We start from the raw sequence: 25,116 nt of genomic DNA on the forward strand, positions 1-25,116 counted from the left end.
GAGCAGTGCTTTGCACAGAGTAAGCGCTTAAGAAATGCCATCATTACTAGCCCACTGTTGGGTCAGGACCGTCTCTATATGTTGCCAACTTGTACTTCCCAAGCGCTTAGTCCAGTGCTCTGCACACAGTAAGCGCTCGATAAATACAATTGATTATTATAGAGCACGGGATTCCAACTCACCCTAATTTCATTCATTCAGTCGTATTTATTGAGCGCTTACTGTGTGCAGAGCACTGGACTAAGCGCTTGGGAATTTCCATTAGCCTTTCACAATAGACCGCTTAACCAGGACAACAGAATCCCAGGTGAACGGCTTTTGTTTCCTGCTTTCTGGGCTGACAACCCTGGCCGGCTCTTCTCCGGAGGAGATGCGGCGGGGAGGAGGGAAATTTAGGGAATTCGACGGGAATTCTTCCGTCGGTACCGGGTTACATATGGGGGGAATTTTCTCTGCATTCAAATTGCTCATTCATTTACACTTCTGATTTCCTTATTACCATCTACTCCACGTCTCAGGCAACATTTGTAATAAGCGAGCATCATTGAAAGTCCTTGAATCAATCATTCGGAAGCTGCTGTATGCAGATGATTAGCAACTGCTCTGCAGAATTAGCCGAGCGTTAGGGACTAACAATTAGCCAGAAAAAAGCGACACTTGGGCTGGTTCTGAGCCCCCACTATCCGCAGAGCACTGTACTGGCCTCCTACTGCGCGCAGAGCACCGTAATAATAATAATTACGGTATTTCTTAAGCGCTTACTAGGTGCCGGGCACTGTGTGAAACATCGGGATAGATACGAGCTAATCAGGTCCCTGTCCCATACGGGGGCTCACTGTCTTATGCAGCGTGGCTCAGTGGAAAGAACCCGGGCTTTGGAGTCAGAGGTCATGAGTTCGAATCCCGGCTCCCCCAATTGTCCGCTGTGTGGCTTTGGGCTAGTCACTTCACTTCTCCGGGCCTCAGTTCCCTCATCTGGAAAATGGGGATTAAGATTGTGAGCCCCCCGTGGGACAACCTGATCACCTTGTCCAGCGCTTAGAACAATGCTTTGCACAGAGTAAGCACTTAATAAATGCCATCATTATTATTATTAATCCCCATTTTACAGATGAGGGAACTGAGGCCCAGTGAAGTGACTTGCCCAAGGTCACCGGCAGACAAGTGAGAAGCCACATGGCCTCATGACGAGAGCGTGGGCTTGGGAGTCGGAGGACGTGGGTTCTAATCCCAGCTCCGCCGCTTGTCTGCTGTGTGACCTTGGGCAAGCCGCTTCACTCCCTGTGCCTCAGTTCCCTCACCTGTAAAATGGGGATTAAGACTGTGAGCCCTAAGTGGGACAAGCCCTTCTAGACTGTGAGCCCACTGTTGCGTAGGGACCGTCTCTGTATGTTGCCAACTTGTACTTCCCAAGCGCTTAGTACAGTGCTCTGCATCATCATCAATCGTATTTATTGAGCGCTTACTGTGTGCAGACCCTGCACACAGTAAGCGCTCAATAAATATGATTGATTGACAACCTGATTGCCTTATATCTACCCCAGCACTTAGAACAGCGTTTGACACATAGTAAGCACTTAACAAATGCCATCATTATTATTATTATGATGTGGCGGCGCCGGGATTAGAACCCAGGTCCCTGTGACTCTCGGGCCTGAGTTCTATCCACTTTGGCTACACTGCTTCAGGATGACCTGAGGGTCTTGTGCGTACCCTTCTTGTAGGTACCGTCAAATAGTGTTTGGCCCTTAGGAAGCGCATAACAAATACCACAATTATTATTATTGTTATTATTCAAAGCACCAAGAGACCTCAGTCAACCAGGATGTGGAACCTGAGACTTTAGCGTGTTTTTACCGGTGCAATGGGGGGATCTCACTATTCAGGTGCAATGTGGGATCGTACGGCACTCTGGACCCCAATTTTATTTGGGGTGACAGGACCCCATATTACACAGTGGGCTAAACCGCCCACCCTGGGAGCAGAAACACTGACCAGATTTAAGATCAACCGCCAGATTTAATTTAAGCCTCAACCTGGCCTCCCTCGAGTTGGGATTAATGCCCCAATTTTCTTGATTGCGCCATCATATCGCGGAGAAGGTTCTTCAGAGGAAAAGCCAATTACCCATTTCCACCAGAAAGAAATGTGCACAGAATAAATTTAACAACTCTACTCGGTTATCATAGCAACCAAAGTTTCGGAAAAAAAAAAAAAAACGGAAAAAAAGGGGAAAACTGATGTGATCAAAAATGACACAAGAGAACAAATGTATCAAGTTGTTATGGCAACCGGGGAACGTAGGTTGAAATTTATGTATCCAGAATCCGAGAGAATATTCTGAGGAACTAAAATAATTATTTGCTCATTAAAATAGCTCCCACATAATGCTTATCGGTAAGCATTAAAGCGTTTATTCCGTGTTGCCCGGCTTTCCTTTCCCTTCAACGGGCGGCTGCAGATTTTGAGCATTTCTGTTTCGGCTCTGCTTGCCTCTCGCCCGACGATTCGAGCCGTGATTTGGTTTCTAGAGCCGAGCGCGGTGGCGTGTCCTAAAATAGGCCCCTCCATTGTTGATATTTCTCTCCTTTCGGTCCTCCTTTTCCCTTCGAGAGAGTTTCTGCTTCATCTGGACTAGTCCCCTGACCAATTACTCTGACCTCATTTTTCCCTGTCTTCCGAGGCACAGGTGAAGCAGGGCGGGGGGAGAACCAGTAAGCAGAGTCGATCTGGGTCATTCGGGTTTTCCAGGCCCTTTCCCTCGGTGCCGGCGAGTGAACTGAACCATCCGACCAGTCGCCCCGCGGCCCCCTCTGCCCCCGGGATGGGGAGGGAGAAGGGTGGGCTCCTCCGGGCGAGGCCGGGAGGAAAGGCGTGTTTGGAGGGAGGAAAATGGAAACGAGTGGTTTCTTTCAAGGTCGAAGACGTTTCACGTTGGGGCGAAAATCTCCCGTTCCGAACTGGGGCCGCCGTCGGCGGCTTGGGTTCCCACCATCGATAGGCAACTCTCTCGGGATGTCGATTCAGTCGGTGCGTCCATGCTTCACGAATATCCGGCAGTGGTCTTACTGTATGCGGATATTACTGTGTGCTGACCGCTCAAAAATAGTCACGTCCACCCCAACGCGCACGTTCTCGTCCCGCAGTTCGGATCGGAAGCAATGGAAGAATTTGGGACCGTCCTTCCGTTTTACCCGACGCTGCCCTGGGTAGGAACCGGTCCGCGAGGAGACACAAGTAGATCTGGTGGAGAAAGAAGGGGTCGGTTGATCCATCGGTGGTATTTATTGAGCGCTTACTGCGTGTGCCAGGCGCTGTACTAAGCACTTGGAAGAGTACAGTACAGCCGAGTCGGTAGTCGGGATCTCTGCCCTCAAGAAGCTGGCGGTCCAGTGGGTCATGAGAAGGTGGGTAGGGACAGGAGAAGTGTAATGATTAATCAGTCTTATTTATTGAACACCTACAGTGTGCAGAACACTGAACTAAATGCTTGGGAGAATACAGACGCACTCCCTGCTCACAATGAGCTTACAGTTTAGCGGGGAAGCAGACACTAATTTAAAGAAATTACAGATCGTGTGATGATGCTGTGGTTCCCAACCTCTGCTTTGTCACTCAATCAGTCTTATTTATTGAACACCTACAGTGTGCAGAGCACTGAACTAAATGCCTGGGAGAATACAGACGCACTCCCTGCTCACAACGAGCTTACAGTTTAGCGGGGAAGATGGACACTAATGTAAAGAAATTACAGATCGTATGATGATGCTGTGGTTCCCAACTTAGGGTCCATAGGTGCTGTGGGGCTGGCAGAGGGGGATGGATAAAGGGAGCACGTGTGACTTTGGGCAAATCACTTAACTTCTCTATGCCTCAGTTCCCTCATCTGTAAAATGGGGATGAAGACTGTGAGCCCCCTAATAATAATGGTATTTGTTAAGCGCTTACTATGTGCAAAGCACTGTTCTAAGTGCTGGGGAGGTTACAAGGTGATCAGGTTGTCCCACGGGGGGCTCACAGTCTGAAATCCCCATTTGACAGATGAGGTAACTGAGGCCCAGAGAAGTTAAGTGACCTACCCAAAGTCACCCAGCTGACAATAGGCGAAGCCGGGACTTGAACCTATGACCTCTGACTCCAAAGCCCGGGCTCTTTCCACTGAGCCGCTCTCCCAAGCGCTTAATAGGAGGGCAGCATGGCTCAATGGAAAGAGCCCGGGCTTTGGAGTCAGAAGTCATGGGTTCAAATCCCAGCTCCACCAATTGTCAGCTGGGTGACTTTGGGCAAGTCACTTCACTTCTCCGAACCTCCGTTCCCTCATCTGTAAAATGGGGGTGAAGACTGTGAGCCCCCCCGGGGGACAACCTGATCACCTTGTAACCTCCCCCGTGCTTAGAGCAGTGCTTTGCACATAGTAAGCACTTAATAAATGCCATCATTATTATTATTATTAATACAGTGCTGTGCATACATTAAGTGCTCAATAAATACGACCGACTGAATAGGGCTTCGCAGCATCAACTTTGAAAGAAAAGGGCAGTTGTGTACGTAGATCCGATAGAGATGCAGAAAATACCGTGAGCCCTGGGTGGGACATTGTGTCCAACCGGGTGACCTCGTATCTATCTCCATGGATGCTTACTTAGTAGTAAGAGCATTTGTTGAGCGCCAACTGGTTGCAGTGCACTGTACTAAGAGCCCGGGACAGTTCAACACAGGCACAAGACACTCTCTGCTCACAAGGAACTTCCACTTTAATGGGGGCGAGGCGCAAAAACACATAGACCCACATGCTGAGCTTGGAAATGAATAGCGTATAAGTGCCAGAGGTGGTTTGTGAGTTTTAACAAGTTGAACTCTTCCCCCTACTCTTGACACCCCCTCTAGACTGGAAGCTCGTTATGGGCGGGGGATGTGTCTACCAACTCATTACATCCAGCGCTTAGAACAGTGCTTTGCACATAGTAAGTGCTTAATAAATGCTATCATTATTATTGTACTCTCCCAAGCGCTTAGTACAGTGCCCCGCACACTGCGAATGCTCAGTAAATGCCGGTGATTGATTGGTACGCCACGTTTCCTTTCCACGACCCACGGCGATCTGTAGGAGATGAGTTTCCGCTCGAGCCGAACTTCCCGATGCAGATTTCACCTCGAATGGCCTTCGAGCGGTCGCGTCTTTCCCCTAACGGCCTGGTTTCACCTGACTCGGCGATCTGTTTAAACGGCAGGTTTGCGCCGTTCGTAGTTCTCCCTAAACCTTCCCGGGGTTCTCCAGCAAACGTGGCAATTTCCAAGAGCCGCGGGCGGAAAGGTAGCGTGATGTTGGGGTTGCCCCGGGGTCACCGGCCACACGTGTCGGCTCTCCGGGGCGGGAGGAAGAGGAAGGACGTCTCTCCCACAGATGCTCTCGCTGCTGTCTGAGGACGCTGCCGTTTCACACTCTCCTGCTCTCTTGGTTAACCGCAGCCTCTCGGCATCTAATTGAAACAAAACGCGTTCCGTTTTGGAAACAAGGAATGGCAAATGACCCGACGTTGGGCTCACTTGGAAGGACTAAAATGACTCAGCTCGGTTTTCCCTAATTTTGCTGGCCGATTCCGATACGGAGGGTACGCGGGGCAAGGTCATTTTGAACTGAAATGAAGAGGACGTTATCCCGAGTGTTTACAAACCCTTCTCCCCGTGCACGTCACCTTTGAAAGCAGAGGAGAATCGAGGTCATTTGAGTAAGCGGAAAGCCACCCAAGGATATTTACTTCTGTGAAACTCAGATTAACTTGTACTTCCCAAGCACTTAGTACAGTGCTCTGCACACAGTAAGCGCTCAATAAATATGATTGATTGATTAGGACCGGTACTTTGAGGACTAGCAGGAGTTAGCAGCACCTACTGAACGCCCACTTGGCGCCTTGCACTATGCTAGGTGCTCGAAAATGACACTGTCTCTGCCCGCGAGGAGCTTACACTCGAATGGGGGGAGACAAAGCCAAGGAGAGACTGGGGATCGAGAGAACCAGGTTCTAATCCCTCCCCCTGCCACTTCATCATCAGTCGTATTTATTGAGCGCTTACTATGTGCAGAGCACTGTACTAAGCGCTTGGGAAGTACAAATGGGCAACATATAGAGACAGTCCCTACCCAACAGTGGGCTCACAGCCACTTGCCTGCTGTGAGGCCTTGGCCAAGTCCCTTGATTTCTCTCCGCCTTAGTTTCCCATCTACAGCGATGGGAAAGTCAGGAGGGTTTAGTCAAGGGACGGGGGAAGTGTGCGACGGGGGTTTGAGGAGGGAGTTAAACGTCTGAAACAACCGGAGAGGGCAATGGGCGTGCCTGTCGGGAAGGATGAAGAAATAATTTTACCTCATGAGTAAAATGGGGATGAAGTCCGTGAGCCCCATGCGGGACAGGGACTGTGAGCAACCTGATTATCCTGTATTTACCTCAGTGCTTAGTACAGTGCCCGGCACGAACGCTATTAAAAACAAAAAACCAAACAGCTCACCTTTGTGGTTTGGATTTTAAAAGATCATCAGAGTTCACAGAGTCGGTGGGTATAGATAGAGAGAGGTCTAAATCTACAGAATGTGGAAGCTCCATTATGCAGTCAATTCTGGGATAATGAGAAGTGTTTCCTTTGTTCCTTTAGCTTGTAGGATTCAGTGGAACCGGCGGGCGTGTTTTATGTGATGAACAAAACCAAGAGACCCAGTGTTTGGAAAATCAGCCCGATGAGGCAAAGACCCAGGTAAGGTTGAAGTCTTCTTTGGGCCTCTCTGGAACGACATTATTGTGGGTTTGAAGCCGGGGGGAAAGAGGGTCCGCCTGACGGAGTTCAGCCTGTCACTCCTTGGGTGGGAATTGTTGGGTCGAGTCCAAACGAGTGGTTTAGTTCCTGCCTTTTACTGCGTGGGGATCTTGGGTTTCCGCCGTTCTGGAAAGTAACCCCCGTCTGGCCCAAACGCGCTCCGTTTGGGGCCTGGCTTTAGCGGTTTCCGCTTTTCGCGTTCGCCTACACCCCACCCGGACCCACTGATGTTCTTGGCGCCGAGCAGGGAGAGAGCTCAGCTTTGGCCGGCCGCCCACCGAGTCCTGGAAACCAGAGGGGGGGACCCCAGGAGGGTGATATTCCAGAGGCCGGACGGTATCCCGAGGCGGGGCTCTGGAAAAGAGAGCGAGCCGCCGTGGCTCTGTTCCGAAATAAAAGCCCCAGTCAATCCAGATGCTCTGAGGTCAATCAATCAATCAATCATATTTATTGAGCGCTTACTGGGTGCAGAGCACTGTACTAAGCGCTTGGGAACTACAAATTGGCAACATATAGAGACAGCCCCTACCCAACAGTGGGCTCACAGTCCTTGGGCAAGGTGAGCGCTGATTCCAAGAGGCCACCATATGGGCTTTGACATTCAGTGACGCTTGCCCCCCTGGACGGCTGTCCCCATCCTTAAAGAGGCAGGATCGATCAATCAATCAATCAATCGTATTTATTGAGCACTTACTGTGTGCAGAGCACTGTACTAAGCGCTTGGGAAGTCCAAGTTGGCCACATAGAGAGACGGTCCCTACCCAACAGTGGGCTCACAGTCTAAAAGGATGAGAAAAGAACGTCGATCTCCTCTAGAGAACAGTCAGGGAGGACAAGCGGCGTGGCTCGGTGGAAAGAGCCTGGGCTTTGGAGTCAGAGGTCACGGGTTTGAATCCCAGCTCCGCCATGTGTCTGCTGTGTGACCTTGGGCCAGTCACTTCACTTCTCTGAGCCTCAGTTCCCTCATCTGGAAAATGGGGATTAAGACTGTGAGCCCCACGTGGGACAACTTGATAATAATAATAATAATGGCATTTATTAAGCACTTACTCTTCATTCATTCATTCAATCGTATTTATTGAGCGCTTACTGTGTGCAGAGCACTGTACTAAGCGCTTGGGAAGTCCAAGTTGGCAACATATAGAGACGGTCCCTACCCAACAGTGGGCTCACGGTCTAGAATGTGCAAAGCACTATTCTAATCAATCAATCAATCGTATTTATTGAGCGCTTACTGTGTGCAGAGCACTGTACTAAGCGCTTGGGAAGTACAAGTTGGCAACATATAGAGACAGTCCCTACCCAACAGTGGGCTCACAGTCTAGAAGGGGGAGACACAGAACAAAACCAAATGTATTAACAAAATAAAATAAATAGGATAGATATGTATAAGTAAAATAAATAAATAAATAAATAGAGTAATAAATATGTACAAACATATATACATATATACAGGTGCTGTGGGGAAGGGAAGGAGGTAAGACGGGGGGATGGAAAGAGCCCTGTTCTAAGCGCTGGGGTAGAGACAGGGTAATCAAGTTGTCCCACGTGGGGCTCACAGACTTAATCCCCATTTTCCAGATGAGGTAACTGAGGCCCAGAGAAGTTAAGTGGCTTGCCCAAAGTCACACAGCTGACAAGTGGCGGAGCCGGGATTTGAACCCATGACCTGTGACTCCAAAGCCCCGGGCTCTTTCCACTGAGCCACGTGATCACCTTGTACCCCCCTCCCCCAGCGCTTAGAACAGGGCTTTGCACATAGTAAGCGCCTAACAAATGCCATCATTATCATTATTATTATTATATGTACAGAACTGCTTCCTCCTGCCCCAACACGCCCAGTTCCTCCCCCACCTGTGATTGTTTTCTTAGGAAAAGGTAGGCGTTTGAACCCTATATTTAAATCCTTATTGCAAATATACACCAGGCTAAATAACCTTCGTAGGACGCCAGATGATAAATATTTATATAATATTAGAATACCAACCCATGGAAATTGCGGAAACACTGTTACATCAACCTGCCAGAGCGCCCTGCCAAAATAGAAACTGAAGCCGAGACACTTTCTGAACTTCCCAGCCGGCTGTTTTTCCCACATAATAGCGGCGTTTCCTGGAGATCCCTTACTTTCCCACTTGATGGTAGAAGTGCAATTATTCCTTGGATATTTGGGGAGGGGAACAGGATCTGTTCGTGGAGCTGTGCAGGGAACGGTGCGGACCCAGGGCCGTTTGGGGATGCCTCATTTTGCAGTGCACCTCAACGCGCTCTTCCCACCTGAAGGAATGACGGGAAATTCAAATGAAATTTAGGGAGCATCGCTTATTATCACCTTCATCATCATCATCATCAATCGTATTTATTGAGCGCTTACTGTGTGCAGAGCACTGGACTACGCCGTGGCTCAGTGGGAAGAGCCCGGGCTTTGGGGTCAGAGGCCATGGGCTCAAATCCCGACTCCGTCAATCGTCGGCTGTGTGACTTCGGGCAAGTCACCTCACCTCTCTGTGCCTCAGTGCCCTCATCTGTAAAATGGGGATTCATTCATTCAGTCAGTCGTATTTATTGAGCGCTTACTGTGTGCAGAGCACTGTACTGAAGTCCAAGTTGGCAACATCTAGAGACGGTCCCTACCCAGCAGTGGGCTCACAGTCTGGAAGGGGGAGAAAGAGAACAAAACAAAACATATTAACAAAATAAATAGAGTAAATATGTACAAATAAAATGAATAAATAGAGTAATAAATACATACAAACAAATATACATATATACAGGTGCTGTGGGGAGGGGAAGGAGGTAAGGTGGGGGAGATGAGGAGGGGGATGAAGACTGGGAGCCCCACGTGGGATAACCTGATCACCTTGTATCCTCCCCAGCGCTTAGAACAGTGCTTTGCACATAGTAAGCGCTTAACAATTACCATCATTATTATTATTACCGTAGAGAAAGGAGACATACTCCCTGCCCTCAAGGTGCTTACTGTTCAGTACTGTCAATTCTTCCGTATCGTGTATGTTCACCAGGTGTTTGGGTTCGAGAATTAGGGGGTTGTTCTTCCATCATCATCATCATCATCATCATCAATCATATTTATTGAGCGCTTACTATGTGCAGAGCACTGTACTAAGCACTTGGGAAGTACAAATTGGCAACATATAGAGACAGTCCCTACCCAACAGTGGGCTCACAGTCTAAAAGGGGAAGACAGAGAACAAAACCAAACATACTAACAAAATAAAATAAATAGAATAGATATGTACAAGGAAAATAAATAAATAAATAAATAGAGTAGTAAATATGTACAAATGTTCCAATGTTGTGTGCCTATCTGGTTAGAAAAACGGAGACTTAAGAAACCGTTGTGTGCATAGGCACAGGATGGGTAAGGATAATGCTATTAATATTGTTATTATTATTGCATTTAAGTGCTTACTATGTGCTGAGCACTCTTCTGGGGTAGATTGAAGTTAATCAGGCTGGACGGGGACTGCCCTGTCTGACATGGGGCTGACAGTCTAAGTAGGAAGGGGAACGGCTATTAAATCCCCACGCGGAGAAGCAGCGTGGCTCAGTGGAAAGAGCCCGGGCTTTGGAGTCAGTGGTCATGGGTTCAAATCCCGGCTCCGCCAGCCGTCAGCTGTGTGACTTTGGGCGAGTCACTTCACTTCTCTGGGCCTCAGTTCCCTCATCTGTAAGATGGGACTTGACTGTGAGCCCCCTGCGGGACAACCTGATCAGCTTGTAACCTCCCCAGCGCTTAGAACTGTGCTTTGCACATATTAAGCGCTTAATAAATGCCATCGTTATTATTATTATTTTACAGATGAGGACACTGAGGCACAGAGAAGTGAAGTGATTGCCCAAGCTCACCCGACAGGTTAGTGGCAGAGCCACGGGCCCGGGATGCCGGCTCTGCCACCTGCCTGCTGTGTGACCTTGGGCAAGTTGCTTTCCTTCTCTGTGCCTCGGTTTCCCCGTCCATAATCAACCAATCAATCAATCGTATTTATTGAGCGCTTACTGTGTGCAGAGCACTGTATTAAGCGCTTGGGAAGTACAAGTTGGCAACATATAGAGACAGTCCCTACCCAACAGTGGGCCCATGAGCCCCATGTGGGACGTGGAATGTGACCAAACTGATTATCATGTACCTACCCCAGCGCTTAGTACAGTGCCTGGCACGTAGTAAGAGCTTAACAAATACCATAAAAAAAAAAGAACCAGCTGTAATATTAAATTGAAGCCATTCCGCTCGCTTTGAATGAGGCATGGCAGGCAAACAATGCTATCTATTTAGGGGAAAATAATTAGGTAAACCATTAAAACCTATAAAGGCCTGCCTTTAAGATTATTTGGCATTTTATCCAGGCAATTTACGTCACCTTGCAATCAGAACTACATTTTCGATCGCTTTCGCATTATAACTCCTTCAACCGAGGTCTGCGGAGGGCCTTTTTCTTTCAATAGTTGGATTCTGTTCAATTCCAAACCACCTAATAGGCACAAAAATGGAGGCTGGTATTGGGTGGCGGGGAGCGGGAAAGGGGGGGATTGAAATTCCGCATAGTTTCAGAAACTCCTGCTCGGTCTGGAAACAGCCCCGGATTGAACGGTCTCAACATAAATACTTCGCCCCCCCCGTAATTGTCCGGACTTGAGCAGGTGATTGGATTTTGATGACATAATAAGAGGGGAGAGCTATACGGTATCAATCAGCGACATTCCTCCACGTATTTGTATAGGGGAAGATGATGATTGAAGCCGACGCAGTCCGTGAAATTCCAAGACTCCGTGTCTGCGATTCAGCGTCTACGAGGGCGTTGGGTGCCCCGATCTCAAGAGCATTTGCGAGCCGTCTTATTTCAATCAATCAATCAATCAATCGTATTTATTGAGCGCTTACTATGTGCAGAGCACTGGACTAAGCGCTTGGGAAGTACAAATTGGCAACATATAGAGACAGTCCCTACCCAACAGTGGGCTCCAAGTCTAAAAATTTCAATTCAGCTCTCTTCTCTCCATCCCATCAAAAGTATTTATCGAATGCCTGCAACATGCAGAGCCCCGCTCTGGGAACACTCTAGAGGAAGAAGATCTTGCCAATTTGTACTTCCCAAGCGCTTAGTACAGTGCTCTGCACACAGTAAGCGCTCAATAAATATGATTGATTGATTTTCCCTGCCTGCCAGGAGCTTGCAGTTTTACAGAAAAAGCAGGCCTAATTGATTTATTTTGGGGGGAAGAGTCTCTCAACCTATGTGACTATTGGTATCTCTGGGGGTTTGCACAGGAGAATAATAGTAATAATAATGGCATTTATTAAGCGCTTACTATGTGCAAAGCACTGTTCCAAGCGCTGGGGAGGTTACAAGGTGATCAGGTTGTCCTAATTTCTTTTCTTTGGGAGAGTCTCTCAACCTATGTGACTATTGGTATCTCTGGGGGTTTGCACAGGAGAATAATAGTAATAATAATGGCATTTATTAAGCGCTTACTATGTGCAAAGCACTGTTCCAAGCGCTGGGGAGGTTACAAGGTGATCAGGGTGTCCTAATTTCTTTTCTTTGGGAGAGTCTCTCAACCTATGTGACTATTGGTATCTCCGGGGGTTTGCACAGGAGAATAATAATAATAATAATAATGATGGCATTTATTAAGCGCTTACTACATGCAAAGCACTGTTCTAAGGGCTGGGGAGGTTACAAGGTGATCAGGTTGTCCCACGGGGGGCTCACAGTCTTAACCCCGTTTTACAGATGAGGGAACTGAGGCCCAGAGAAGTGAAGCGACTTGCCCAAAGTCACACAGCTGACAATTGGCGGCGCCGGGATTCGAACCCATGACCTCTGACTCCAAAGTCCGTGCTCTTTCCACTGAGCCACGCTGCTTCTCTGTGAGAATATGAGCACGCTTCCTTGACTCGCCCGAGTTGCGTTCCGTTGTCTGCGGCTCTGAACGGTTTCCGCATTACAGAAGTTTTCTGCAGGAATCAGTTGCATCTGTGTGGCTCAGTGGAAAGAGCCCGGGCTTTGGAGTCAGGGGTCATGGGTTCGAATCCCGGATCTGCCAATTGTCAGCTGTGTGACTTTGGGCAAGTCACTTCACTTCTCTGGGCCTCAGTTCCCTCATCTGTAAAATGGGGATTAAGTCTGTGAGCCCCCCGTGGGACAACCTGATCTCCTTGTAATCTCCCCAGCGCTTAGAACAGTGCTTTGCACAAAGTAAGCGCTTAATAAATGCCATTATTATTATCATCATTATTATTATCTATGTGATCCACACAAAATCCCACCCGCCCAATGCAGAGGGGATCACCAATAATAATGATGAATGAAGAAATGCCATAAAAATCCTCAAAGAAAAGGCTTCAGGTCCTAGAACCTGGGTGGAGGAATTGATTCTAGTGGTAACAATAATAATAATAATAATAAATGGCATTTGTTAAGCGCTTACTATGTGCAAAGCACTGTTCTTCCAAACCCCCGTTGCCGGCCGAAACGATGAGGCCCCAGTCTCGGCCCCAGCTGCTGAGGGAAACTCGTCACCGCTTCCAAATAGGCCCCGGGATCGCGAGGGCAGTGGCTCTGGCCAACGCGCCGCTCAGTCTTCAAATCAATATAATGGGCCCCTTGAGACGAAGGCCCAGGCTTTCTGCGGTCATCCTTAAAGGCACCAAAAAATCAATGTCAGGGAAAGTGTGGGAGATCCGGCCCAAATGGCCCCGTGCTTTTAGAGCCAACTTCCCGTCTCCTCGGGAAAATGCATATCAATCAATCAATCAGTTGTATTTATTGAGCGCTTACTGTGCGCAGAGCACCGGACTAAGCGCTTGGGAAGTACAAGTTGGCAACACATAGAGACGGTCCCTACCCAACAGTGGGCTCACAGGCTAGAAGGGGGAGACAGAGAACAGAACAAAACATATTAACAAAAAAAAATCAATAGAATAGGTAGGTACAAGTAAAATAAATAGAGTAATAAATCCGTAAAAACATCTATACATATGTCCAGGTGTTGTGGGGAAGGGAAGGAGGTAGGGTGGGGGGATGGAGAGGACGAGGAGGGGGAGAGGAAGGAGGGGGCTCAGTCTGGGAAGGCCTCCTGGAGGAGGTGAGCTCTCAGTAGGGCCTGGACCGATTGATTCTGTGCACGAAGGGCAAGGACGCCACCAAGAAACGCCAGAGAAACAGTGTGGCCTAGTGACTGTCTCTATGTGCTGCCAACTTGTACTTCTCAAGCGCTTAGTACAGTGCTCTGCACACAGTAAGTGCTCAATAAATATGACTGAATGAATGAAAAAGCTCTGGCCTGGGAGCCAGAGGACCTGGGTTCTAATCCCAGCTCTTTCAGCTTCTCGCTGTGTGACCTCGGGCAAGTCACTTGACTTCTCTGGGCCTCAGTTTCCTCAACTTTAAAATGGGGATTAAATATCTAACCTCCCTCCTAATTAGACTGAGAGTCTAATGCGAGACAGGGACTGTGCCCGACGTAATTAACTTGACCCTAACCAGTGTTTAGATCAGTGGGCCAACCTGATCGCCTTGTAACCGCCCCAGCGCTTAGAACAGTGCTTTGCACATAGTAAGCGCTTAATAAATGCCATCATTATTATTATTATGTTGTCCCATGGGTGGCTCACAGTCTTAATCCCCATTTTACAGATGAGGTCACTGAGGCCCAGAGAAGTGAAGTGACTTGCCCAAAATCACACAGCGGACAATTGGCGGGGCCAGGATTTGAACCCATAACCTCTGACTCCAAAGCCTGTACTCTTTCCACTGAGCCATGCTGCTTCTCACAATGATGATGACTATAACAGAGCTGGCAGACTCATTCCCTGCCCGCAATGAGCTTCCAGTCTAGCGGGGGAGACGGACATTAATACAAACCGTTCGTAAAATAGAATTTAAAGGTTTGTAGGTAAGTGCTGTGGGGTTGAGGATGGGGTGAATATCAAATGCCCAAAGGTCAGAGATCCAGTAGTAGCGCAGAGCCAACTTAGTGACATTATGTTGCCAACTTGTACTTCCCAAGCGCTTCGTACAGTGCTCCGCACACAGTAAGCGCGCAATAAATACGATTGATTGATTGATTGATTGATCCCGGAGTCCGTGGCGGAGGAAAGACGCGTCCGCGAAATCGGTTGCCGATCACTTTGGGTTTCCCAGCACTTGGCACTTCCCGTGCCAGTGAAAGGTTTCTATTTTTCCCACTTGACTCACACTTCTTCTATTCTGCACTTCTAGTGCCTTTGGTCGTGACTACCGTTCACGGGTATATTTGCGCTTATCCATCTTCCCGTTGGCCGGCGAGCTCCCGTGCCCCGTTCTTCCCTGGAGATTCCTCCTAGCACCTAGTACGTCGTTCCGGGCGACCCTCAGTCAATTACACCCGCTGACTACTGAAAACCACCCTGCTGGCCTGACCCCAGAATCCATAATTTCTCCAGCCGCCATCCGCTTAACGCTCGCGGCTCAGAGTTTGCTCGCGATATTGACTGGAAGCAGCCGAGAGGGTATCGAGCTGAATCGATTTCCCTTAGCAAGGAAGGAGGTGTAAGGAAGGGGATTCTTTTGCTTCTTAAACAATCAGATTGTACAGGACCGTGGGCGAGGGCGGTACAGAAGCAGTAACAGGTCTCTTCAAGCGCTTAGTACAGTGCTCTGCACATAGTAAGCGCTCAATAAATACGGTTGATGATGATGATGACTCTTCGGGAAACAGCGGGGTGATTGCCGTTTCTAGGCGTCCGCTCTCTGGAGTCGGAATTAAGGTTCCCACATTCCTCAACGTTTCCCCCGTCCACGTTCCTAACTTTCCTCTCCAGTTGATCGGAACGGACCCATCGCCCGTGAATGTATTCAAACTCTTACGGTGCCGTCCATGCCCATGATTTAATAGAACTCTTTAGACTATTCCCTAATAAAATGGAATGTGGGATGGAATAAATATACAGGCTTTCCTGAGCCACGTACCTGAAACTTTGAGATCATTTTCTCCTACCGACAAAACCGCCATAAACGCTCCGGAGGGTCTTTCTTTAGGTTTTTTTATTTAATTAAATAGTTGAGATCATTTTCTCCTACCGACAAAACCGCCCTAAACGCTCTGGAGGGTCTTTCTTGAGGTTTGTTATTTGATTAAATAGGACTTTAATGTTTTGGGTTTTTTTTCCCCGTTGCTCTCTGACCACACATCTGATCTGCTGTGGATATTTTACTTCTGTAGCAGTGACCTCATTCTGGCAAAATAATGGCCCGTCAGTTCTCGTGACTCTCGTCTGTTTCGCGATCGGGAGGATAGCGGGGTTAGAACTTGAATAATTCACGAAAGGTGAACGACTCGTCGGTGTCCCTCCTTTCCTGGAGCGGTTTACTATTGAAAAGATACTCTACCCCGCGGAAAGACTGGGAGATTTTCAGCAAAGTAGCTTGGGGGCAGCCGGGGCAGGAGGGGAGAGGAGGGTGTATCCCGGACCATGTGTTGAAAAGGTGAATTGTGATGTATGAGTGTCTAGACGTTTCCTCTTGTTGCTGTCAACAGTCCAGTTGGCTGAAATTTTCCCTCCCCTCCGGTGAATAGGAGGCATTGATTTTTTCCGCTCTCGTCGGCCAGGGCTTCCATTCTGTGCATCCCTCCCTCTGTCTCGTCTCCCACCCCGTGAGCCCCAAAGAGCGGACAGAGAGCCTTATCGGGCAGCATGTTTCATGTCAAACGCCTCCAAGGCAAACCCCGCAGCGGCTTCCCTGCGAGAAAGGTAGGGGTTCGGGGGTGGGGTGTTTCGGGGGGAGGGACGCTGGACTCTGGGGCGTTGTAGCACGGTCAGGAAATCAGACCAGGGAAGGTCGCGCTGAGAAAGTGGAAGAGAGGAACGGAAAGTTTGGGAATGCACAGTTGCCTGAACGCCCAACTCGGATGGAGTTTCCCCCCTCGTCGGGATTTGAGAACCATCCCGACCCGGGGATTCACTACTCAGGAGGCACGGAAAGTGGCCGTCTGCCTTACGGGGACCTCCCCACCCGCCCCCCGAAGCGGATCCGTGCACAAGTGACCGGTGAAAGTTACGATTCCTCGGCTAAAGGTTTCCCCTCTTTCAGGCTCAGTTTCCCGTTGGTCCCCTCTGGAAATTCCGACTGGGATGAGGACGGCCCTCCGGCAAACCCCCTGATGTTGGGCCCCGGGCGTCCGAGCGGTGTCCTTTCGACGGCGTCCCGCTTGGATGAAAGAACGGTCCTGACCCAAAGCGGTGGTTTGCGCGGGGCCCACTAGTTCTCCGTGTCGTGCTTACTCAGAGTCGGTGAAAAAGACAGTTTAAAAAAAAAAAAAAAGAGAGAGAGGCGTTGGCAAAGAAGATCTTATGGGTTATACTGAAACAGCAGAGCAGAATTCTGAAACCGGAGCCAGAGCTGAAATGTGATTCTTTTGTGCTGGTTGAGCTTCTCGTTCTCGCCGTGCAGACGACCGCGTGAGGCGGAGGAAGGGGAACGGACCCAGGGGTCCGGGCAACCTCCTTAGCCACCGGGAAGGGGCACGTGAGGTGATTTCCCGGGGGCTCTCAAAGCCCGAGGAGGACCCGGCCCGCCCGAAGCAGCGTGGAGGAGGGCTTGGAGTTTTCCCACTCGGAACAGCTGCCGCGCAGATCCCGGGTTCCGTTTCTGGGCTTGCCGTTTGCAAAGAGGCTTTTCTCTCACCCCGGCTGATTCGTTCACGCGATTCCCATGCGCTGAGTCCCGGGGAGGATTTCGGGATGGACTGCCTGTGCATCGTCACCACCAAGGTAGGACGGGGAGCGGGATGGCGGGCACGGGCGGGGGCCCTTCTCCATTCCCCCGGGCCGGGGACTGAGCGGACCGAACGGTCGCCGTCGGTCCCACCGCGAGATGCGGCGAGATCCTCATCGCTTCCTTCAGCGGGCATCTCGTCCCCGTTCCCCCGACTTTTTCCAGGTCTTGCCCCAATCAACTTCTCGAAGCGGCGTTACCGACGTCTCGGAGCGAAAAGAGAACACGTCTCCGTCTCCCAGCCGGCTTGGCACGTGAAGCTATTAATAGTTCGGTAGTGAAGCGCTCCCGGCCGGGAAGCGTCTCACTCGGGAACGGTCTTTCCGAGTGTGTCGTGATTAGCATCTGGGACCCGAGCAGAGCGTTACACGGGTCTCAAATTTTCAAGGAGGCCAATCGGATCTTGGGGGGCTTGACGTGTCGGTTCTGATTGGAGAACTGTGATAGTCTGCATTTTGGTGACTTTTTGAGAAGGCCATTTCGCCTACACCTTCGGGCCAGCTTAAAAATTTGGGCTCGTCTCTGTGAACATCTCCTTCCCCGCCTCAGTGGAGAGCGCCGCCGTCCTTCGGAAAAATTATTTTAGGGAAAGATGGCTCTTCGTGGTGAATTTCTAGATCGGAAAGTATGGAAGAGGGAAGGGGACAACCAATCAGATGCCCGGTTTTCCCGTTTGGGTTTTTCTGGGGGGACGGCAGGGCAGAAATTTAGCGGAAACCAAATTTGAACCAACCTATCTTTTAAATCTTCATTTCCCCTTACAACCCGATGTATCTTTTAATGTCATTTCATTAACCTTCCTATTAATAATAATAATAATTGCAGTATTTGTTAAGCGCTGCTACGTGCCAAGCTCTGTACTAAGCACTGGGGTGGACGCAAGATAATCAGGTCCCAGGTGAGGCTCAGAGTCTGAGAGGGAAAAGAGGTATTCAATCCCTGCTTTGCAGATGAGGGAGCCTGAGGCACAGGGGAAGTTAAATGACTTGCCCAAGGTCACACAGCCGAAAAATGGCAGAGCCGGGATTAGTTGTGGAGCGACCTGATGGAAAAGCAGTATTTCTCAATGGATTGCCATCAGGAAAATACACACCGTATCAGAGGCTCAATCAATCAATCGATGGTCTTGAATGTTTACCACGTGCACGGTGGTGTTCTGAGCACTTGGGAGGGTGGTCGTGGGTTCTAATCCGGCTCCGCCACTCGTCAGCTGTGTGACTTTGGACAAGTCACTTCACATCTCTGGGCCTCAGTCCCCTCATCTGTAAAATGGGAATGAAGACTGTGAGCCCCAGGTGGGACAAGCTGATGACCTTGCATCTCCACCAGCGCTTAGAACAGTGCTTGGCACATAGGAAGTCCTTAACAGATACCATTATTAGTATGATTATTACAACGCAGGAGAATTAGCGGACACATTCCCTGCCCGTAACGAGCTGAGTGTAGAGGAGCCTATAGTCTAGCGGTTCGGACAAAGTCCACGGAAGTGAACTTAACATCCCAGGTGGCTGCTTTCATCCATTAGATACAACCGAATCGATAGCTTCCAAATCGGCTTCCGTCGGGCGCGAGGGGCCAAGGGAATTCTTTCTGGAGCCATCGCCGGAGACTCGTGCGACCCGGGCGGGATCTCTCAGTTCCACGAAGGAGGCTGTTCCCGGATAATTGCGCTGCTCTCCCACTTTGGCATGCCGCACAGCGGGTGTGCTTTCCCTGAGTCAGGCTCTGAAGGCTAATGCACTTCTAATTTATGTTAATTGATCAGAGCTCGGTTTAGATAGGCTTTTTTTTTGTTTTTTTGGCCCCTGCCCATCCGGAATCGATTAGTTGTGCTATCTGATTAATGGTAACAAAGTCATTAAAGCAACCGGGATCGCTGAGTGGAGAAGACAGGTTTTCGAATAGAAGCCAGGGGAGAGCAACATCCTCGTTGGGTTCTTTGCCTTCTGGAAGCATCACTGCCACCCTAGTTCTCCTCCCTTGGCAAAGCCAGCCTGAAGCGGCGGGATGCTTTCAGCCGTGGCCAAAACATAGCCGACTTTCAGCGGATTGAAATCAGAGAAGAGCCTTAGTTATCCGATGATTGTCACCCCGAATGTTCCCTGATGGTAGTTAGTGAATTCAGCTGACACGACTGGCCAATCCAACAGTCAGTGGTATTTATTGAGTACTTACTGTGTGCAGAGCACTGTACTAAGCACTTGACTGTGAGCCCCCCGTGGGACAACCTGATCACCGTGTAACCTCCCCAGCGCTTAGAACAGTGCTTTGCACATAGTAAGGGCTTAATAAACGCCATTATTACTATTATTATGTAGTAGTAGTGATGGCATTTATTGAGCTCCCACTTGGTGCGGGGCACTGTACTAAATGCCTGGGAAGTACCGAGGTGACACATTCCTGGCCCACAAGGAGCCAATAATCGTTACCGTTGTAACTGTGGTATTTAAGTGCTTACTATATACCAAGGTCCATGCGAAACATTTGGGCAGACAGGAGGTAATCAGGTCAGACAACCTTCCCTGTCTGTCTTGGGGCTCATTGTCTAAGCAGGTGGGAAAACAGGATTGACTCCCCATTTTTATAGATGAGGAAACTGAAGCCCGGAGAAGTGAAGTGACTTGCCCAGGATCACACAGTGGGCGGATGTCAGAGCCGGAATTAGAACCCAGATCCTCTTGGGCTCTTTCCACTAAGGCCAAGCTGCCTCTCTGCTTCGCCAGAGAGCTGCCTTCAAGGAGCCCTAGCAGCCCAGGCTCGATCAATCAGTCGGTAGTATCTATCGAGCCCGTTGTGTGCCGAGTGCTGTACTGAGCGCCCAGGAGAGTCCTGTAGACGGAGGCGATCCCGACCCTGCTCACAGAGGTCCCCTAAGCCTGTGGTGGAGGTGGATACACTCAGTGTTATTTGTGGTACATGTTTTGTTCTGCTGTCTCTGTCTCCCCCTTCTAGACTGTGAGCCCGTTGTTGGGTAGGAACCGTCTCTATATGTTGCCGATGTGTACTTCCCAAGCGCTTAGTACAGTGCTTTGCACACAGTAAGTGCTCAATAAATACGATTGAATGAATGATGTCTTCCAGATAAGAGGAAGAAGTGCTGAAATAGAGCTTGGGGATTCCCTAAATTCAGGAGGATGTCGTGGGCGGAGTGGCCCGGGTGCCCTCTGCCCCCGTTGGCTGTCGTCCACATTATGAGAAGCAGCGTGGCTCAGTGGAAAGAGCCCGGGCTTTGGAGTCAGAAGCCATGGGTTCAAATCCCGACTCCGCCAATTGTCAGCTGCGTGACTATGGGCAAATCACTTAACTTCTCTGTGCCTCAGTTCCCTCATCTGTAAAATGAGGATCAAGCCTGTGAGCCCCCCGTGGGACAACCCGATCACCTTGTAACCTCCCTAGCGCTTAGAACAGTGCTTTGCATGTAGTAAGCGCTCAACAAATGCCATTAGTATTATCCTGCTGACCAGGCTTTGGCCTGGATTGGGCCCAGCCCGGAGTTGGCCCCGCCAGCTTTTCTGGACCGCGTGCCGGCCCTGGGAGGCTGTTTGATTACACGTCGCCTGGCCGTTCATCCGATTTTCAGCCGTCCCGGCCCCTGTCCGGCCTCGAGGTGACACTGGCCGCCTTTATGTCCATGGTCTGATTTGGGACCCTCGGCATCCCTCTGCCGAGGGTCCGGCCGATCAATCAATCAATCAATCGTATTTATTGAGCTCTTACTATGTGCAGAGCACTGTACTAAGTGCTTGGGAAGTACAAATTGGCAACATATAGAGACCATCCCTACCCAACAGTGGGCTCACAGTCTAAAAGATGAGTTCCGTGGCTCGGAGGCCATGCCCGGGCTCGCCCTGGACGGGGAAGACTCGGTTCTTGAGCGAGGCCGGAGGTCAGGGGTGCTGGGGGATGGCTCGGGGGGCCTGTGGCGGAGACTTGAGACCCCACACCCCGCTCCTTCCCACATGGATCCTTTCGGAGCCATCGCTCCCGTTCCGTTACACAGGGAATGTTCCGTTACAGGCGGCGGAGGCTTGGATTTCCACGTCTCCTCCAACACCCCCAAATGGGCTGCTTCCCTAGACTTGGGATTCGTATCCCATCTGTCTTTATTCTGCAATTCTTAATATGAAATGTTTTGAGAATAATAGCCGGGGAAGATTTTGACAAGGGGTGAGCTCTCCCTGAATAACGGGACTATAAAAATAGATGTTAGGAAAACAAAAGAACCATTCTCTGTCTTTAAATAAAATTAAAAGAATAGCCCCGGATGAAGATGACTGAAATATAATGAATCGTAAGGGGAACTCACTCCTCCGATGAATTAAATTTACTGAGATTTGGGTCCTTTACCTCCCCAGCCCCACCCCCTCTAAATATTTTAGTCACAGTATCTCGGCTACCAGATTGGGCCAGGTCAGGAACAGCAGGGATGGGCTACCTCCAGGCCTAGCCTGACCTGACCTAGTTATGATATTGAGGGCTTACTCTGTGCCAAGCACTGTGCTGACTTCCGAGACAGTCACCAAACAACGAGAACAGGCAGTTTCTGACCCAAATAATAATAATAGTAATGATGGCATTTATTAAGTGCTTACTATGTGCCAAGCACTGTTCCAAGCGCTGGGGAGGTTACAAGGTGATCAGGTTGTCCCACCGGGGGCTCACAGTCTTAATCCCCATTTGACAGATGAGGGAACTGAGGCCCAGAGAGGTTGTGACCTGCCCAAAGTCACACAGCTGACAGTTGGCAGAGGTGGGATTTGAACCCGTGACCTCCGACTCCAAAGCCCGGGCTCTTTCCATTGAGCCACGCTGCTTCCCAAATGGGGCTCACAACCTGAGAGCGAGGGAAAGCATGTAGACTGTCACTTTCGACAGCACGTCTAGAAGTCTACACACTTCTAGACCGTGAGCCCACTGTTGGGTAGGGACCGTCTCTGTACGTTGCCAACTTGGACTTCCCAAGCGCTTAGTACGGTGCTCTGCACACAGTAAGCGTGCAATAAATACGATTGAGTGAATGAATGTATCTCAGCCCCTTTTCTGGATGAGGAAAGCGAGGCACAGAGAGGTTAAGTGACCTGCCCGACGTCGCACAGCATTACTTAGATGAGAACCCAGGCCTCCTGACTCTGTTTCCCCTGCCACCCAAAGTGAACAGCCCTCTCCCACACCACCCCGGGACTAAAAGCAACAACCGGAGTCGGCCGAGGCCCGGAGGCAAGAAAGCGGGCTCCGTCAGCCGTGCGGTTTTCAGCCTCCTCCTCCCCGAGTCCTGGTTTAGGAAGCTGTTCCCAGGCTCTTGGGTCCTGGAGCAGAAGGCTGATCCCGGCTGTGCGGCTGGCAGGGATCCCGGCTGATCCCGGTTGGCCGGGTGCGCTGTTCCGGGGGCTCCTGTCACCGGCTGCAGAGGGGAGGGTGGGTTCCCGACGGGATGGCCACCGGGGAGCAGGGAGCCGCAGCAGGCTGTGTGTCTCGGCTTATCTCTTTCTCTCTCTGCCTGTCTCTGTTTCTCTCTCCCCTAAAAGGAGGCTGTCCTATATGCCTTTCTGTCCCTCTCCATCTTTCTCTCCCCCTTTCCCTCTCTTCCCTAGGAGACTGATCTGTATGTCTATCTCTTCTTCCTCTCTTCCCCCCTTTTCTCTCTCTTCCCTAGGAGACTGATCTGTATATCCGTCTATCTCTTTTCTTCCTCTCTTCCCCCCTTTTCTCTCTCTTCCCCCGAAGGAGGCTGACCTATCTCTCTCTCTCTCTTCCCTAGGAGACTGATCTGTATATCTGTCTATCTCTTTTCTTCCTCTCATCCCCCCTTTTCTCTCTCTTCCCCAGAAGGAGGCTGACCTATCTCTCTCTCTCTCTTCCCTAGGAGACTGATCTGTATATCCGTCTATCTCTTTTCTTCCTCTCATCCCCCCTTTTCTCTCTCTTCCCCAGAAGGAGGCTGACCTATCTCTCTCTCTCGCTTCCCTAGGAGACTGATCTGTATATCCGTCTATCTCTTTTCTTCCTCTCTTCCCCCCTTTTCTCTCTCTTCCCCAAAGGAGGCTGACCTATCTCTCTCTCTCTCTTCCCTAGGAGACTGATCTGTATATCCGTCTATCTCTTTTCTTCCTCTCTTTTTCCCCCCTTTTCTCTCTCTTCCCCCGAAGGAGGCTGACCTCTCTCTCTCTCTCTCTTCCCTAGGAGACTGATCCATATATCCGTCCATCTCTTTTCTTCCTCTCTTCCCCCCTTTTCTCTCTCTTCCCCCGAAGGAGACTGACCTATATCTCTCCCTCTCGCCCCCTCTTTCTCTCTCTCCCCTAGAAAGAGGCTGACCCAGGGAGCCTGGGCAGGGATGGCTATGGTTTGGGAAAATATCAACTTGCCTTTCCAGGGGTTTTCCTCCATGATGTCCCTGCAAGTAGTGGGTCCACTAGCACATCATCATCAATCGTATTTATTGAGCGCTTACTATGTGCAGAGCACTGTACTAAGCGCTTGGAAAGTACAAATTGGCAACATACAGAGACAGTCCCTACCCAACAGTGGGCTCACAGTCTTAGAAGGAGCAGTATTTATTATTATTATTATTATAATTGTTGTGTTTGTTAAGCACTTACTATGTGCCAGGCAATCAATCAATCAATCGTAGAGTGCTTACTGTGTGCAGAGCACTGTACTAAGCCCTTGGGAAGTCCAAGTTGGCAACATATAGAGACAGTCCCTACCCAACGTTGGGCGCACAGTCTAGAAGGGGGAGACAGAGAACAAAACCAAACATACTAACAAAATAAAATAAATAGAATAGGTATGTACAAGGAAGATAAATACATAAATAAATAAATAGAGTAATGAATATGTACAAACATATATACATATATTCAGGCACTGTTCTAAGAGCTGGGGTAGATAAAAGGTAATCAGGTTGTCCCACGTGGGGCTCGCAGTCTTAATCCCCATTTTACAGATGAGATAACTGGGGCACGGAGAAGTGAAGTGGCTTGCCCAAGGTCACACAGCAGACAAGTGGTGGAGCCGAGATTAGAACCCACATCCTCCGCCTCCCAAGCCTGGGCTTTTTTCCACAAAGTCACGCTGCTTCCCATCACATCATGGAGATGCAGCGTAGCTCAGTGGGAAGAGCCCTAGTTTTGGAGTCAGAGGTCATGGGTTCAAATCCCGGCTCTGCCAATTGTCAGCTGGGTGACTTTGGGCCAGTCACTTCACTTCTCTGGGCCTCAGTTCCCTCATCTGTCAAATGGGGATGAAGACTGTGAGCCCCCAGTGGGACAACCTGATCACCTTGTAACCTCCCCAGCGCTTAGAACAGTGCTTTGCACACAGTAAGCGCTTAATGAAGCAGTGTGGCTCAGTGGAAAGAGCCCGGGCTTCGGAGTCAGAGTTCATGGGTTCGAATCCCAGCTCCACCAATTGTCAGCTGGGTGACTTTGGGCAAGTCACTTCACTTCTCTGGGCCTCAGTTCCCTCTTCTGTCAAATGGGGATGAAGACTGTGAGCCCCCCGTGGGACAACCTGATCATCTTGT

At 49.8% G+C, this 25,116-nt stretch overlaps 1 protein-coding gene across 2 annotated transcripts in view; it reads left to right on the top strand.

The window, feature by feature from the left end:
* DLG2 (discs large MAGUK scaffold protein 2) overlaps positions 1-25,116 on the top strand; it is a 793,095-nt gene that overhangs the window by 101,441 nt on the left and 666,538 nt on the right. For both annotated transcript variants that reach the window (XM_038761625.1, XM_038761626.1), the window contains exon 4: positions 6,652-6,750. In XM_038761625.1, the coding sequence (XP_038617553.1) occupies positions 6,652-6,750 (99 nt within the window). The remainder of the gene's footprint in view (positions 1-6,651; positions 6,751-25,116) is intronic.

This window comes from Tachyglossus aculeatus, chromosome 20 (assembly GCF_015852505.1).
Source record: "Tachyglossus aculeatus isolate mTacAcu1 chromosome 20, mTacAcu1.pri, whole genome shotgun sequence".
In the NCBI taxonomy this organism is placed as follows: Eukaryota; Metazoa; Chordata; class Mammalia; order Monotremata; family Tachyglossidae; genus Tachyglossus; species Tachyglossus aculeatus.